The sequence below is a fragment of the Phocoena sinus genome, chromosome 1 (genome assembly GCF_008692025.1).
Source record: "Phocoena sinus isolate mPhoSin1 chromosome 1, mPhoSin1.pri, whole genome shotgun sequence".
Taxonomy (NCBI): domain Eukaryota; kingdom Metazoa; phylum Chordata; class Mammalia; order Artiodactyla; family Phocoenidae; genus Phocoena; species Phocoena sinus.
In genome coordinates this window covers 130433043-130449998 of record NC_045763.1, presented here as the reverse complement: position 1 = coordinate 130449998, position 16956 = coordinate 130433043, and the positions used below count along the sequence as shown (strand labels likewise).

The 16956-nt window shown below is 40.4% G+C and overlaps 2 protein-coding genes, 1 long non-coding RNA gene and 10 other non-coding genes across 17 annotated transcripts in view; 12 read left to right on the top strand and 1 right to left on the bottom strand.

The window, feature by feature from the left end:
- Positions 1-11593, bottom strand: part of ZBTB37 (zinc finger and BTB domain containing 37) — a 28950-nt gene extending 17357 nt beyond the window's left edge. The window contains exons 1-4 of one of the 4 annotated variants that reach the window (XM_032647822.1): positions 11365-11593; positions 10636-10832; positions 8626-9585; positions 7062-7161 (exon numbers count right to left, since the gene is read on the bottom strand). In XM_032647822.1, coding sequence (XP_032503713.1) covers positions 7062-7161; positions 8626-9554 — 1029 coding nt within the window. In that variant the 5' untranslated portion in view covers positions 9555-9585; positions 10636-10832; positions 11365-11593. Of the gene's footprint in view, positions 1-6238; positions 6464-7061; positions 7162-8625; positions 9586-10635; positions 10855-11364 lie in introns of those variants that run through there. The other 3 variants (XM_032647832.1, XM_032647842.1, XM_032647813.1) reach the window with 3 other exon arrangements.
- Positions 1-16956, top strand: part of LOC116761735 — a 17751-nt gene extending 795 nt beyond the window's left edge. The window contains exons 2-9 of one of the 2 annotated variants that reach the window (XR_004352092.1): positions 11794-11828; positions 12368-12420; positions 12618-12650; positions 12854-12895; positions 13216-13268; positions 13582-13620; positions 13898-15324; positions 15502-16956. This is a non-coding gene — a long non-coding RNA (uncharacterized LOC116761735). Of the gene's footprint in view, positions 1-11793; positions 12896-13215; positions 13269-13581; positions 13621-13897; positions 15325-15501 lie in introns of both variants that reach the window. The other variant, XR_004352091.1, reaches the window with a different exon arrangement.
- On the top strand, positions 10920-14727 carry LOC116761719. The gene has a single exon (XM_032647883.1). The coding sequence runs from the start codon at positions 10941-10943 to the stop codon at positions 11553-11555; it is 615 nt and encodes a 204-aa protein (XP_032503774.1). The 5' UTR covers positions 10920-10940; the 3' UTR covers positions 11556-14727.
- On the top strand, positions 12025-12104 carry LOC116745472. The gene has a single exon (XR_004347436.1). It is a non-coding gene; the product is annotated as a small nucleolar RNA SNORD74 (small nucleolar RNA).
- LOC116745602 lies at positions 12482-12543 on the top strand. Its single transcript, XR_004347499.1, has one exon. It is a non-coding gene; the product is annotated as a small nucleolar RNA SNORD75 (small nucleolar RNA).
- LOC116745354 lies at positions 12706-12787 on the top strand. The gene has a single exon (XR_004347400.1). It is a non-coding gene; the product is annotated as a small nucleolar RNA SNORD24 (small nucleolar RNA).
- On the top strand, positions 13079-13148 carry LOC116745580. The gene has a single exon (XR_004347488.1). It is a non-coding gene; the product is annotated as a small nucleolar RNA SNORD77 (small nucleolar RNA).
- On the top strand, positions 13452-13513 carry LOC116745479. The gene has a single exon (XR_004347437.1). It is a non-coding gene; the product is annotated as a small nucleolar RNA SNORD44 (small nucleolar RNA).
- On the top strand, positions 13759-13823 carry LOC116745590. The gene has a single exon (XR_004347493.1). It is a non-coding gene; the product is annotated as a small nucleolar RNA SNORD78 (small nucleolar RNA).
- LOC116745373 lies at positions 14186-14269 on the top strand. The gene has a single exon (XR_004347410.1). It is a non-coding gene; the product is annotated as a small nucleolar RNA SNORD79 (small nucleolar RNA).
- LOC116745483 lies at positions 14438-14518 on the top strand. Its single transcript, XR_004347439.1, has one exon. It is a non-coding gene; the product is annotated as a small nucleolar RNA snR60/Z15/Z230/Z193/J17 (small nucleolar RNA).
- LOC116745465 lies at positions 15139-15214 on the top strand. Its single transcript, XR_004347435.1, has one exon. It is a non-coding gene; the product is annotated as a small nucleolar RNA SNORD47 (small nucleolar RNA).
- Positions 15358-15435, top strand: LOC116745370. Its single transcript, XR_004347408.1, has one exon. It is a non-coding gene; the product is annotated as a small nucleolar RNA SNORD81 (small nucleolar RNA).

The following is a 16956-nucleotide window of genomic DNA, read 5'->3' as shown; positions in this document are numbered from 1 at the left end:
CCATTACCATAAAAGAACAGGACAGCTGAGTTACTTTCTTGCTGAAAAACTGCATGCTTATTAAACCCCTGCTGAATGTTTAATTTATGGTGATAGGAGAATCTAAGTCCACTAATACCATTCATTTGGACTCTAATTTGCAATTATACTCTAGACAATCAGGTAGGTACTTAGGCAATGTTGGCAACTTAGGCAACTTTCTGTGATGATGGAAATACTTGATAATCCACACCACCTAATACAGTTGCCACCAGGCACATGTGGCTATTAAGCATGTGTAATATGCTAGTGTGACTGAGGAACCGAATTTTTCATTTTAATTGCTTTCAGTTAACTAAAATTTAAATTTAAATAGCCACATGTGACATGGCTAATGGCTACTATATCGGATAGTACAGAATACATTATGGCAAGCACATTGTAAATCATATTTATGGCATTATCATTAATACTAAAATTTAACCCAACAGTAACTAGCTTTATAAAAATGTATATAATTTGTAGGTGACAGTATTCCTTTTTACCCCAAAATATTTTAGTACCACACCAACATATTTTCTTCATTCTAAAGACTAATAAAAGTTTAACTGACCTCAGAGAAAACTGGCAAAAGAGCTGGGAAAGGAAACTAGGCTGAGATATGAATTTACTAACTTGGTTATTCCCTCCTATAACCTCTTCACAATTTGATACTCAGTAAGTATTTACTGAGTGACTATTGTCCACCAAATACAATGACAGGTGCCACAGAGAAAGAAGTACAAGACCTGGTTTCTGGGACCTCCCTGCTGGCGCCGTGGATAAGACTCCGTGCTCCCAATGCAGGGGGCCCGGGTTCAATCCCTGGTCAGGGAACTAGATCCAACACACATGCTGCAACTAAGAGTTTGCATGCCACAACTAAGGAGCCAGCCTGCTGCAACTAAGGAGCCCCCAAGCCACAGCTAAGTAGCTCTGGAGCTGAAACTAAGACCTGGCACAACCAAAATAAATAAATAAGTAAATAAGTATTAAAAAAAAAAAGTCACCAAAAAAAAAAAAAAAAAAGACTTGGTTTCTGATTTTGCCCTCTGAACAAAAAGATGAAACTTCTGAACAAAAAGCAGACAAAACAAAGAGAAGTAGGAGAAATACATATTCCTAATGATGTTGCTAATTCACTTTTCAAACTGTTTATAGTAAAGGTAAGTGTCCTTAAAATACACTGCACAGAAGTTTTATCATCTAATTTTACATACCTATTATTTGTAGTGGTTTGATTTAAACAGATTATTAAAAGTAAAGAGAGGGCTTCCCTGGTGGCACAGTGGTTAAGAATCCGCCTGCCAATGCAGGGGACACAGGTTCGAGCCCTGGTCCGGGAAGATCCCACATGCCGCAGAGCAACTAAGCCTGTGCACAACTACTGTGCTCTAGAGCCTGCGAGCCACAACTACTGAGCCTGCACTCTAGAGCCCGCACACCGCAACTATTGAAGCCTACGCGCCTAGAGCCCGTGCTCACAACAAGAGAAGCCACTGCAATGAGAAGCCTGCGCACCGCAATGAAGAGTAGCCCCCACTTGACGCAATTAAAGAAAGCCCGCATGCAGCAATGAAGACCCAATGCAGCCAAAAATAAATAAAGAGAATAATCTGTGAGTTATATTTCTCCAATTTCTCTTAGTTTATAAAGTATCTCCCCACTAAGTTAAATTTCTTGCATTGAAATAAAATTACTCAAGACATTAAAAAAGCAATTATTATAAAAGTAGCATTAAAACTCTGCTATTGTTACTTAGATTACTAACCCTTTACATCATTGCAAAATAAATGCTTTCTTTTTCTGATTTAATTTCTTTTTTAATGAAGGGAAAATGATATACAGTTTAAAACTTTTTATTAAGTTTTAGACACAACAGTGTGTTGACTCCTCATCACCCAACAATTATCAACACATGAACAATTTTGTCTTTTCTTTACCCTCACCTACTTCTCTCCTTTTTCATATTATTTTTGAAGAAAATCCCAGACATAATTTCATACATAAATATTCTAGTATGCATTTCTAAGAGACGAGGATTCTTTTTTCTTAATGTAATCAAAATACCACTATCACACCTAAAAAAACCACAATAATTCCTTAATATCAATTAGCTAAGACCTTAATTTTGTTTTACTTAATCTGAACATGAACAATCTAAATAGTCAAAATATTTAACATATGAAATAAACATGGTTTCCTCCTATCTGAACGCTGGGAGGGAGAGAGAACAATATATTCCTTTGAATGAATAATTTAAAAATCTTGAATTTATAAATCCTTTGCATTCAAAATTCTATATTAAAATATCACCATTCATAAATTTCTGATTTATTTAGCCTGCTGACTTCTAAAGTCCTTGTGTGCATGGGTGTATATAGCACATATATGTTTTTTATGTATGATGTTTTGAGTAAAAAGCTTATATACACATACACACACACAAAAAAAAAATATATAGGGGCTTCCCTGGTGGTCCAGTGGTTAAGATTCTGCACTTCCACTGCAGGAGGCATGGGTTCAAGCCCTGGTAAGGGAACTAAGATCCTACATGATGTGCGGCGTGGCCAAAAAAAGAAAAAAACAAAAACAAAAATACACACACACACACACAAATATATATGAGCATTTTATTTATTTATTTATTTTTTGCCCACACAGCATGTGGGATCTTAGTTCCCTGACCAGGGATGGAACCTGTGCCCCCTGCATTGGAAGCACAAAGCCTTAACCACTGGACCTCTAGGGAAGTCCCTATATAAGCATTTTAAATATATAGGAGAAAATTCCATACGTGTAGCAGAGATAAAGTACAATGCAAAGAGGAGAATATGTAAAAGTTGACTCTGGATTAAATGGAGAAAAATGAATCTAATTAGCAAATAATCTTATACCGTTTTCTTGATTATCTAAAAGTGTGTGTTGTCTCCTTTCACATGTTAGCTAACAATGCTCTTCAGTATTTCCAACAGAATAGAGGTGGTTCTCAGCAGGTTTGGGAAGCAGTATGAGGTCAAGCATTGAATGGTAAGGCTTTAGATGATTTCTGATTTATTTCATATAACATTTCTTTCTGCTCCAATTCCCTGGATAATCAAAACTGAACTCACATAAAGAATGAGGGATTGGGACCTCCCTGGTGGCGCAGCGGTTAAGAATCCACCAGCTAATACAGGGGACATGGGTTCGATCCCTGGTCCGGAAAGATCCTACATGCTGTGGAGCAACTAAGCCCTTGCACCACAACTACTGAGCCTGTGCTCTAGAGCCCGCAAACCACAACTACTGAGCCTGTGTGCTGCAACTCCTGAAGCCCGTGCACCTAGAGCCTGTGCTCCGCAACGAGAAGCCACCGAAATAAGACGCCTGTACACCACAAGGAAGAGTAGCCCCCACTCGCCACAGCTAGAGAGCCTGCGCGCAGCAACGATGACCCAACACAACCAAAAAAAAAATAATGATGAGGGATTATCCCACTAAAAGGTCCTGGGTGACCATGGGCAGAGCATAGAATAACTTCTCTGAGGTTTAGTTTCCCCATCCATAAAATAAAAATGTTAGAATATGTTTTGCCAATTCCACTGGATTCTCATGGGAATCAAATATGATAATAATACCTTGAGATATCCCTGAATGCCTGATGTTATACTTTACAGAAATTAAGGGTGCTGGAACCTGGGTTCAAACCTGCATCCTACTTACTGTTCGACTTTGAGCAAGTTATTTAACTACTCTGTGCATCAGTTTCTTCATCTGTAAAACGAATATAATTAGCATCTACCTTATAGGTTGCTATGAGCATTGAATGAAAGTGCTTAATGTAGCTCAATAAATGTTAGCTATTATTAAACATTACAAAAATTCACAATATTATTCATAATCTTGAGGATACCTATTCCCTAAAAAAAACTGCCTAACTTTAAGGAAAACAATGTCATAGCAGTATTATCCACAAACAGAAAGTGAATGTATTTTAGTTATCTGTCATGAACCATAATCAGAAAACTCACACATTATGATCAATTTCACCTAAAAATTATTGCAATAAAATTGCAATAGGGCTTCCCTGGTGGCGCAGTGGCTGAGAGTCTGCCTGCCGATGCAGGGGACACAGGTTGGTGCCCCGGTCTGGGAAGACCCCACATGCTGCAGAGCGGTTGGGCCCATGAGCCATGGCCGCTGAGCCTGCGCGTCCCGAGCCTGTGCTCCGCAACGGGAGAGGCCACAACAGTGAGAGGCATGCATAGCACAACAAAAAATAAAATAAAATAAATTGCAATAAAAGATCAAATAAATGAGCATAAAATGTAGATTAGGTCCTTGTCAAAGGTAACAATGTATCTTTGGTAGTTTTATTCCTTTATACTCTAAAAGAAGCAAGGACAAAAATGGCTGCCTCCTGGTTCTCTCTGTCAGGAAGAAGTGGATCATTTCACTTCTCCCAGTTGGCAATTCCCTACTAGATTGTAAACTCTGTAAGCACAGGGATAATTCTATATTGCCGAATATGCCAGGACTTGACAGTGCCTGATATGTAGCTGGTGTTCAAAAACTATTTTTTAAATGAATTATTCCATACAATGAGTAAATTCCATATAAATGAATGCTTCCTGTATTTTCTAAAACAAATACCAGTCTAGATTCTTGACATGGCCTTCACTGCTGTCCACAATCCTAATCTTCAGTTACTAATCAGAGACTAAAATCTGAAGGGACTTATCTGATTGGTGCACTAATTTTATTTAAATACTCCCAAACTGAGGACTTCACAGGGAACTAAATAACTCCTTATTTAGTAGTTGTCTCTTTATTGGGCACCTACTCAGTAATCTTAGCTACTCAGAACTACTTAGAGGTAAAACAACTCCCATTTAGTGGGCACCTGATAAGACAATGTCAGATACTAAGATTAGAAAATGTGGGCTCTGCTGTCAAGGAGATTTCAATCTAGAAGGAGACAAATTAATGTAAATAAGAAAAGAATAATTTATATGAGTCAGTAGAGAATTAGGAAAAAATTATATGGTACCATGTATAAATGCTACAGTGGTTTAAGAAGGGGAGATCAAAGAGGACTAGGCTAGTTAGGACAGATGGAACTAGGAGTTAGGCCTTGCGTGGAGTCAGACACCTGGAAAGAACAGAGTATTCCAGACTCAAGGTGCAGAGACAGAAGTCTGATGGAGTTCTGAGGTACAAAGTCTGCCTGTTTGGGACAGTTAATGCTGATGAATGGTGGGAAAAGCTGGGTTAGAAAGATTATAAATTACTTGGAAAATTAGACCAAGTATTTTAACCTTCATGTGGTAGAAAAAGGAAAAAGCCATAGAATATTTCAAATAAAGGAGTGACCTTAAGTATTCTGTTCCAGTTAAATCACCCTTATAATCAAGAAGCTCCTCAAGCCTACCAAAATTTGTTTTTACTACAACGTAAGTCCATGTCCTGTTTTGGTTCTATGTGGTGGGAAAAAAATAACTGGTGAGTAGACTCGTCATAATAAACTTTCCATGTTAAGACAGCGGTCCCCAACCTTTTTGGCACCAGGGACCGTTTCATGGAAGACAGTTTTTCCACTGACAATGGGGAGCCGCCACTGGTCCGAGGCCTGGGGGTTGGGGACCCCTGTGTTAAGGCATATATTAACTCATCTCTTAATAGCAATTCCAGACAATACTACTTATCTCCTATTTCTTTACAGCCTGTACCTTCTGCTTCAGTCAGGTAAACAACCTTGTAGAATTCCAGTTTTTGTCCCTATCCTAACTATATGTGGAATAAGTCATCTCTTTCTAACTACTTTAAAAACCACACTTAAACTCCCCTGAGTAACACTTTCCTTAAGTGGATATTGATTCCTGTAACTGCCTTTTAAGCACTCCTACTCCCACAACACAGTTACTTAAGTCTATATAGCCTTATCTATATGTGCTTTGTGTATTTGTCTTATCTGTCTTATGCCCACATTAAGTTGTAAGGTCTGTCTCATTGCTGTATTTATTTTCACAATAGTTACCGTCACATAGGTCACAGAGTCATCACATTTTATTTGAGAGATGAAGAGAAGGGCCCTAATAATATGAGTAAACTTACTTTTCCTCCAAGCTCCTAACACTTTCTCTCACACCTTATTAAAATTAAAAAATTCTCCTATAATGGTTGCAGTTCCTTTTCTGATACCAAACAGCATGATAATATACAAGTAAATACAGTTTATAACAATGTCTTACTGCTGTTACTATACTATATACACAATAAACATCTAGTGGTTTAGATAAAAATTAAACAAGATACTATCAGTATAGTGCAGAAGATAAAAAATTAGCTACGCAATCTTAATCCACCAGTGTTTCCTTTTAAAGGGCCACAGTGTTTACAATTTATTGTGTTCTACTTGGTGAGTTCACCAACTTTTTAAAAATCAATCTTCAATGATAGACACCTGTGAGAAAAAATAAACAAAAATATCAACCAACTACATACTTATATTACTTGCTAAAAAGAGTTGCAAATAAAATAGAAGACATCATTCCTATCCTTTCTAGAACATTTTAGTCTTAACAGGACATTTAGGAAGAAAATAAATGAAAGGATACAAGCATACTAAAAAGCAAACAGGACACAAAAATGCATAAGCAACTCATTTACAAATCTACAATACTATATAAACTAATAATTATGTAGTCTTATATCCACACATGTACAAAATCAAACTCTCTCCATCCCAGGTCCTACATTAGCTGCATGTAGTTTTCAGAGGTTATTTTTATTACTCTTAGGACTATAGACTGGCTCCTGTAATCAGGAAAGAGTTTCACAATCTTATCCTTTTCTACTTCCCCAAATCTGCTGACACCAAAAGTGTATTTCCTGCATGCTCACAAGCAAGAATAAAGAGAAAAGTAATCATATACAGTATTTATTAAACAAGGCCAATGTTACCTCTCCTACATCTTTCCTTTCTTATTCATTATACTATGTTCACACACAGTGGCAATTTCTTCAACCACTGCAGCAGTTCTAAATCCACAACTACATACCTGGGAGCTGGGTTGCTTAGGCTCATCCATTCTCCCAGGAGACTCACTTCTGGCTCTGTGTCTCTCCGTCAAGGGAACAACACTGCCGGAGGGGCTAAATCTGTCGGAAGAAGAGCACAAAGGGGACTAATACAAAAGTAGTGTCAAAAGTAGTGTCAAAATGGTGATGTCTGCCTCCTTTATCCCATAGTCTAGGAAGGCGGAACAAACTGAACAACAGATTTCTAAGAAGTCCTTTCATGGAGCCAATACAGAATCATATATGAAATAAGAAAAGCTTGCCCTAGTAAATTTAAGAAATACAAAATGATGCAGCCAATATGACCTGGTGAAGCTAAGGCTAAATGTAAACTTCTATCCTTATATAAGTACCAGAAGACCAAAAAAGAATAAATTAAAACTGGGTCTGTAATTTTGTTTCTTCTATATAACTTTTAGGTTCTTGGTTGATCCTTTCCCCAAGCCCCATGATAATTTTTTATATATTTCAGACTGTTGACGTAGATCATGAAGATCAAAAATCTTTGCATTTAACCTATTATTTCTGATACAGTTCTAAGATGGGGGGGACAAGAGTGCTAACATAGGGTGACAATAAGTATTATGCTCAAGAATATTTTAACTATTAAGGACACAAGAAGGAAAATACTCTAATCAAGACCAACTTAAATGGATATAGTATATACTCTCTGAATTTCTGCGACACACTTGTCTCTCAAGACCAGATGCGAACCAAAATCATAGCTTATTTAGTTATCACTGTTCATACAATTTTAAATTTTTAAGAAAGGAAAAGAATATTACCCATCTTAGTTGGTAATATTTCTTTCAATTGAGACTTTCTTCCAATTTACTTAGATTAAAATTATTGTTATTTCCCCACAAAGAAACGTTCTAACGACTGCAATGCATTAGAAAGCGAAAAATGGGGCATGGGGCATAGGGCATAGTAGCACTGGTGAAAAAAAGAAACTGTCAGGTTTGTGGTAGCAGCTGTCCTCAATGACAAAACAGAAAAAATATCATCAAATGACAAGTGAAAAAAAAGGAATGAAAAACACCCAAAAAGCTTTTCTTTGGAATTACTGTGATTACACTAAAAAGAACAATCACTGCTGGTACCATATTTCGTCTAATTTGGTAGATGGGGGCAAAGAAAGGTAAACAGTGCTACAAAGGAATGTGAAACTTCCAGAGGCCACCTACCTGTGTGAGAACATACCAAGGAAGGGCAGTGCTGTCAGATTCCCAGCTGATGACCAGCTCTCTTCCTGGAATTCCGAAGAAACCCTGGCAATTACTGATCCTAGTGTGACTGCAGATGCTATTCTGATTCATGAAGTGTCTAATTTTACCATAATTCTTACAACACTGTGAATACTTCAGGACTAGGAGCTTCCTGCTTTAAAAAAATTAGACTGCAAGTCTTTTGGCACACTTCCAGTTTCCTCAACATAAACTTTGACTAAGAACATCAAGTAAGGAAGATACTCTTTGTATCACACAGAGGGCCTGCTTTAATTATGTTTGCACAACAGCCATTAGATGGGCAAACAAAACTTACCTGTCAATTTCACTGCTTGTTGGCCTAGCCACCTTGGCTCCTGAAGATCCTAACATGTAATTTTCCTGTCCTACAGAACCATGGCCTGTGGTGTCAATCACCATGGCTGTGACTTCCTCTGCACTACTCCCATCTTCTCCGGAAGGCTGATTCTCAGGCCCAAGCCACTCTTCTAGATTTTCAGTTTTGATGTGTACTGCTCCAAGAACTCTAACTTCATCATCACTCCGGGCCCCTCGGTCTGCTACTCCTGTCTCCACGTACCACTGTCCTGCTCGGTTGATCCGAAGAATGGGCTCCCGGCTCTCTACATCAGAACTCTGTTCAATTATCTGAGGGCTGGTGGACTCCTCAGGAGGACTGAGCTCCCTGATATCCAGCACAGCACTAACCTGACCTCGCCGGTTTCCCTTTGGGGTATTATGTCGGGGACTAAGGGAGCGGTTCAGATTTGGTGTAACTCTGTGAGACTCTGGAGGTCCCTCTGGGTGCTTTGTCCTTGTTTGACTTAATTCAGCTTCAACCTCAGCCACATTGATTTTGAAATGAATGCCCTCCAGGATCTGTGTACATTTGTCTATAATATGCTGCATCTGCAGAAAACTGGCAGCTGTCAGGTAGCTGATGATATCTGCCAGTTGCAGGCATATCCGCCCCGTATAACAGAAAGAAAGGAGCTGTTCAAAAACAGTAGGGTTCTTTATGACTGAAATGGAGACAGTACTCATCTCATTCAAGGACATGTGATCTCGGAAATAGGGGGAGCTGGCAGCCAGTACCACTTTGTGAGCCCGAAAAGCTTGTCCTTGCACGTTGACCACGATGTCACAGAGACGGCCCTGCATGCGCAGCTGGTTTAGATGGCTCAGGACAGAGTTGCTGAAGTCAGGGATCTCCAGTTGTATGTTCCCACTCTTCTCCATGGTCATGCCTGAGGGTGTAGGCAGGCATTCAACCCTGCTGAAAGAGGAAAGGAACTGTCGTTAATAATTATAACCAGTCCCCTCAGGCTTTCCAATTCACACCTATCTAAAAATATTATCTGGTAAAATTTCAAAATCTCCAAATAAATAGAGATACTTTCCTTATGTTTCAACATGGAAAAGAAATACCAACAGGTTTAGTAGTTTAGGTTTCACAGCAAGGCACCATTAAAACCAAAAAGTGATTGTTAGACTTCTAAAAATTCAAGGTATGCCCACATTTTCCTTATTAACAAGCTATATAACATCAAAACTGAAGTTCAACACAATAGAGGGGGTAAAAAAAAGCAGTGTGACAATTTTTATTTACTAAGTGTTAATCATAAGGTATTTGCACACAATATAAAATGCGGTGACAAGTTTTCTTTGGAGAAGGAAAGCAGCTTTTAGAATAAATGTAATTATACACAGGTGGGCTGATTAGATACCCTTAATATTTTACTACTTGATGCATGAGTTATGTTCATTATTTTATAAAGTGACTAATATCCCTCCTGAATATAAGTCATTATTTCTAAGCTGAAGGGTCAGAGCTCCCCACAGAAAGGCTTTGGGTTTAGGACTTGGAGGTAAACTCTAGGTTATGAAAAACTCCAAGTTGTGTAGAGAACTTGAAGAAGTTCACTCTCAGGATTAGGTAAAGGTAGATAAGTCTGCCTCTATCTAAATTCAAAGTTGGAAATTTCAGGGTGGTAATGATACTTTGATTCTGAAATTTAGTTCCCCAAAGCTGGTGAAAAACAGAGCATTTACCAAGTATGGTCAATCTTTTTACATTAAAAGATTTTTGAAAAGTTGCTGCAACACTAAGCCTGTAACTGCATCCAATAGTCTTCACTGGTTGAGAGTAGTCTGTATAAATCCCATTAGAAAGACACTGACTTGAGCATACATAGTTACCTAAGACCTGAAACTTCAGGAACTTATCTGGACAAGCTCACAGAATTGCCCTGCATTTACCACACACTTATCAGTAAATAGGGAAGTGTATACACTGCTTTCAAGAACCAACTTTAGCCAATCTGACCTTTTTCCAAAGCGTTTTTGTTTGTTTTGAAACTTTTAATCCAATAAGAGCCTCTGTCGATGCCATCATGAATTCAGATGTTTATTTTGGAGCCTACACCAGCGCCTTTTTTGTTTGCTCTTCCCGGCAATTCCCCAGTGAGGAGGAAGCCCCTGGAGTAAGGTCTTTCTCTACCGTCGGCACTGGAGGGGTGAGAGCTGTAAGAGGGAGAATCGGGAACTGCATGGGGTTGGCCACTCCGGTACTTGAGTGGCTTTCGTCCGCGTTAGGAAGCATGGGGAACGGGGAAAAAGCAGAGGGGCGAAATGTCACCGAGGAGCGGGGGCGGAGAGGGGAGCAAGGCGTGCGGCCGGGAAGCGAGCAATCAGGTGAGGGTAGAGGACCGGGAAGGGGGCGGCGCCCCGGGACCCTGTCCAGGCGGTAGGCGTAAGCGGGCGGGGAGCTGCCTAGAGGTGGGTGTGTGTATCTGGGTGTGTCCGGGCTGCCGTTGGGGAGGGGGCTGCCCATCCCGGGGTCCTGAGGGAGGGGCCCACGAGGGGGCGGGTCCGGCAGCTCAGCCCGGCCCGGGGCCAAGCGGGTGGAAGGTCTCCGGGTGCCTTGAGGCGGGGTGGAGGGAGGTGGCTGAGCGCCCCAGGAGCAGGCTGCGGCGGAGACCGGGCGAGGCGGCCCCAGTGCAGGGCAGCGGGACTGCTGTGCGGGGCCCGAGCCCAGTCAAGGAGCAGCACCTACCTCCGGGGGTGGAAATGGGCCGGAATGGGCCGGAACACCGTCCCGGAAGTGAAACCCCCCACCCCCTCCCCCGGAGCGGGCGACGTGCCGGAAGGAAATCGCTCACCCTTACACCGCCCCCCTTCCCCCTCCCCAGCGCTTTCCGTCCCTCGCGCCCCCTCCCCTCTCTTCCCCTCCTCCTCAGTCCGTAGGAGGGTGGGGAGCCCTGCGTCACGTGGGCGGTCGTGTCCCCGCCCCGCGGCGCGGCCAGGGGGCGGGGCCTAGGGGGCGGGCTTAGAGGACTGGACGGAGGTGCTGCTGAAGGAGGAAGAGAATGAGAGGGGGAGGAGTTGAAGCCGACGCTGGCGGAAAGTCTGCGTCATGACGTCATGGAATAGACTCCTTATATACAGGCGCCTGGACGCCATCTCGGTCTTTAGAAGGTACGAGACGGATCTTCGTATGTGTGTTTTGTGTGCTGTTAAGTAAGTTCTTAGCCTGAGAGGCCTCCAGCTCTTGGCAGTTAGGATCTTTTTAAGCCGGCTGGCATTTCTAGGCCAGTCGCAGGCCATCGCACGGTTTACAAGGTGAAGATGATGGAGGATTGCGAGTTGGGTGCGGGCGCGACCTAATTATACTCCTCGGGTTGTTGGGCCGAACTGCGGAAAAACTCCGGCTCGCGGGCTCTGCCTCTGATGAAGCCTGTGTTGGTAGGGACATCTGAGACTGTTGATGAATGCCAACGGCTCTGATGGCGGCGCGTGCCGAGTCACCGAGTGGGTCTTTGTTAAAGACCTCGGCCCGAGTCTCCTTCAGCTACTTGCTCTCAGGAAGGCCACGTGGTTCTCTAAAGGCTGCATTCCTCACTGCACCATTATTTCCGTCAGTGGTTCTTAATTATGTGGAATGCTCTCGCGCAATTATGGGTGGTGTAAACGACTTGCTTACGTGGTATGGACACGACGTAAGGTTTAAACTTAGGTTTAAAACAAAATGAATTTTTAAAATACCTAATCTTTCCTAGGAACGGTGCCAGGCATGAATGCAATGTGGCTTTTGATGGCTTCTGGTGGACAGGTAAGTAACGGCTAAATACAGTGGGAAGAATGAAATCTGCTTAGATGTGGTCTTTATGCTAAGCCTGTGATGTTTTAAGAGTAGTGGGCAGAAGGGATTTCTGAAAAATTCTATTCTGAGGCTTAACTGCTTAACGACATTAGTGATTAACTTAGCAGCACAGCATGTTTTATTGGATTATTCTGTCTATTTTCTAGTTGTGTACCAAAGGGATGAGAACCGCTGCTGGGGTGAGTTACTGAGATTCCCTGAAAAAGGGAAGTTAGATTGAAAGTCCAGTGAATGTGCCACAATGATGACAGTTTATTTGCTACTCTTGACTGTGAGGGTGACGAGAATTATTACCACCATTATGCTAACTGAGGCACACAAAATGGTGGTTTAGAGAACATAGAGATTGCACCCAAGTTTATATGAAACTGTTTCTTCCCAGGTCTTAAAGCACAAGCTTAATGCTGTATCCATGGGCAAACAGGTGAGAAACCTTTTTTATAGTCCATGTTTATCTAGTACTTCAAATTCTTTTCTTTTTATAAGGGGTTACAAATTGCCAAGTCAACGTTGGTGCTTATATTACGGTTTTCCTCACCTTTTTTTCAAATGTAAATTGCTGTACTTTAGTTTTATATTTAGTATGAGGGGGGATCTGAGGAAACAGACACTATGATGGTTGCGTAGTTCAACAGACTGAATCATGAAAAAGATAATACCATTTGTCTGATGTATCTGAGTTAGTAAAACTTTTGCTGATGGTGTAAGTAAAATACCACTACTAACTAGTTTCTCTTTTTGTAGGCACTATGCAGGAAGTTAAGCACTATGTAGGCACTAAGCTGAAAGTTCAAGGGGTAAGTAAAATCGTAACTGAAAACATTGCTGACAGGGCAAGCATGACAAAGAATGCCACTAATGGCTTTTTAGGGTTGCCTTCTAATGCACAGGAAGCAGTCTTCCCATAAAGTGTTTGAACAGTGTGCTGAATACATTAAATAAAAGCCAGATCCTTGTACTGTCTTAATTTGTGAGAGCAGCCTGTGTGATGATAAAGCAAATACTGACTGAACATGAAGGTCTTAATTAGCTCTATCTGATTTCAGGCACTTTTTAGATTTGTGGGGAGAAAATTGATTTGGCCGTTATAAAACCACTCTCATTTCTTAGGTGGACTTGAATCCTTGACATGTCCGGGCCAACTTTTTGGTAAGCATTAATGTTAAAAACAATTTAGTAACCTCAACTGTTAACTGAGAATGCTGATAAAGTGGAATGTTTAACTACCAAGCTAATTTCCTATGTCTGGTTTGCAAGTGCATGTTGAGCATGCCCTGAACAGGGTTTTTGTAATGATGTTGAGCAAATGTCTGACCTGAAATGAGCATGTAGACAAATCTAACACTGAAGAACCCTGTGACAAATGTGAGAAGAATTTAACAATAAGATTGACATTTTAATGAAAGGTGTATCATTTCTCTCATAGATCCTGGGTACACGTTTTTATCCATGGATGGCTTGCTTGGGGTAAGACATGAAAACAGTTCTTTGGCTCCTGGCATTTGGGTTTATATTCCGAAAATGTGCTGGTCTTAGTAGTTGTTGACCTATGTTAGTGTTTTCTGGTGTTGGACTGTTGAGAAATAAATAGGCTTTAGTATTAAGCTGTTGTGAAGTGTGTTTAAAGAAATACTTCTTTGCAGGTGCAAATTTTGGAGATCTTTTATATAAAGGTATGTATGTTTTATCAGTCTTACCTAGTTACTGAGCAAGATGCTGTTAGTGATGATTTTTTAAAAATTAAACAGATGGGAATCTCTCTGACAAAGAATGAAGATTTTTAAATACTGAAACGGTATCTGGAAAATTTTTGAAATCTACCTATTAACTACCTATTCAGTTTGATTAAATTTCATTAAATTTTTGCAGGTGACAAGAGAGGTACTGGCTACAACGCAGGGAGCAAGACCTTTTAAGCAAAGGTATAGAAGTCTCAAGTTTGGTTTCTGTGTTTTGTGGTATAAAGCCGATACAATGATGATAACATAGTTCAGCAGACTAACAGTGATGAGCAAATACTGTCTTTCGCTCCTATCTGATGTATCTGGCTGCAACAATTCTGTTTATATACCCATGAAAGTGGAAACCAGCCACTGTCTCACAGAAATATTCAGGGATTTGGATAAGTGTAACAGATGTTCTGTACTGTTAATTTCAGGATTAGGAATTTACATTTTGGATAAGAACAGGCTAACGTGAGGAAATTTTTATGGCATATACTATAGATTACACCAGAATGAATAATTTAGCGGATTATTTTTGATAGTCATTTCTCAGAGCAGTTTTAGATTCATAGCAAAATTGAACAGTAGGTTCCCATATAGCATCCTCCCCATCATCATCTACCACCAGAGTGGGACTTAAAATTTTGAACCTATGTTGAGTTGACACATTTTTTCACCCAGAGTCCAGTAGTACATTGGGGTTCACTCATGGTGTTGTACATTCTCTGGGTTTGGACAAATGTATTGTGACAAAGATCCATCTTGCACAGAATAGGTTCACTGCCCTAGAATTCTTTGAAAAATTTAAAAATCGGCTACAAAAAATGGGAGAAAGGGCAAATTTTAAACAAGGCTTTTATTTTTTATTTTCAAACAGGCACATGTGTTACCCTGAAGATTTCAAGGTCAGTCAGTCTATGGTATATATGGTGAGTTAGAATGTAACCAGTGATGTGATGATTCTGCCAAATGAATAGAATGATATCACTGTAAAACCGTTCCATTTTGATTCTGAGGTTACTTTATCAACAAGTATCACAAGTTTTTTCCCTTCTACTGTGATTTGACATATATGGTCTTTATTTTCAGGGCATTTATGACAGCAGTCATGCAGCTTAACAGTTGACAGGTGAGGCTTGAAAATATCAGTACTGTTTTGTTCCAGAATACATGATGATCTCACCCCAACTTGAACTCTCTCACTGATTGCTTGATGATGTTCAAAGATCTGATAATTCTGTGTATCCCAAATGCAATTAGAATTGGCCTGGAAATGGGACTTAAAATGGTTTCTCTGTTCTTGCAGGCAGCTGGATGGATGCTCATGGGATAGGAGAGGAAACAACTTTCAATTTTTTTAAAAGCCTATTGTATTTATTGGCCATGCTGCACAGCATGTAGGATCTTAGTTCCCCCACCAGGGATTGAACCCGTGCCCCCTGCAGTGGAAGCGCAGAGCCCTAACCACTGGACCACCAGGGAATTCTCCAACTTTGAATTTTAATAAATATTTATGAACCATCTGAAGTGTGCTCATTTCAATTTAATGAGATGAACGAAGGGAAATAGGACATTTTTGTAATTGACCCAACGGCATATTTTTTGCAGAAATTTTCTGATTTAATGTGAAGTGCCTGGGTCAGTTAGTCACAGTTGAAAACCAACCATTGGAATTGTAGCCTGAGGCTGGAAAAGTGAAAGATGAGCTTGAACCACCTTTGTGCTGTGCAAGAAAGTTCCGCAGGAATGAAAATGTTGAAAAAACACAGGAACTTCAATGATCCTTAATTTCCAAAATGGGCAATTAAGTCATTAAGATACATTGTTGAAAATTGCAGAGAAAAGCAGAAACTCTTTTAATGTTAAGTGGTAGGAGTGCAGAAATTGGGAAAAATCTCCATTTGCTGTAGTAAGCACCAGGTTTCAGTGCTATCTAGGAGATGCATATTGAAAAACCTAGAACAGTGAGATCTTTTAAGAATGAGATCAGTAATACTGTGGTTATAATGTCCTTCAGAAAATGGGTACTGGTTTTGCAAATTTCTGGTGGGGGGGGGGAATGTGGTTTGTTCAAGTTAATGAGAAAATTAGTGAACTGGTGAGTTGCTGGTTAGTTCCTAAATACCAAGGAAACCATTAGCTCTGGGAACACCTAAAAAGTAAATGCCTGCCAATCAAATTTCAGCTTGCTTTCTAATTTGGCATTTCAGGTGTGTAGGAACATTAAATTGGGGTTTTAAGTCTTAGCATGCCAAAACGTTTACTTAAACTCCCACTGACTGAGACACTATTCTAAAAACTAGTCAAAACACCAATTTATATAAAAGCAAGTTGACATTTTTTTTTGGCTGTGCTGTGAAACGTGGGATCTCTCTTCCCCCTGAGATTGAATCCGGGCCACAGCAGTGAATGCACCTAATCCTAACCACCAGACCACCAGGAAACTCCCTGCGAGTTGACCAAATATTAAAGTGTTAGTTACCCTTTGGCATCTGGGGGGGTTGGTTCCAGGTCCCCCTGTGGATACCAAAATCCATGGGTGCTCGGGTCTCTTAGAGGTATAATAACTATAGTGGGCCTACTGATCTCCCATGCCAGCTTGGATTATTTCATATTAGAAAATTTCTGTCAACATTGTATGTGCTATTACTCATCAAAATTCTTCATGAAATCTAAGAGGAGCTATTTCTTGAATATTCTAAAACATGACAGTTTGGATTAGCCTGCAGATTTTCAGGGCTTAAAAGATATATAAAAAGTA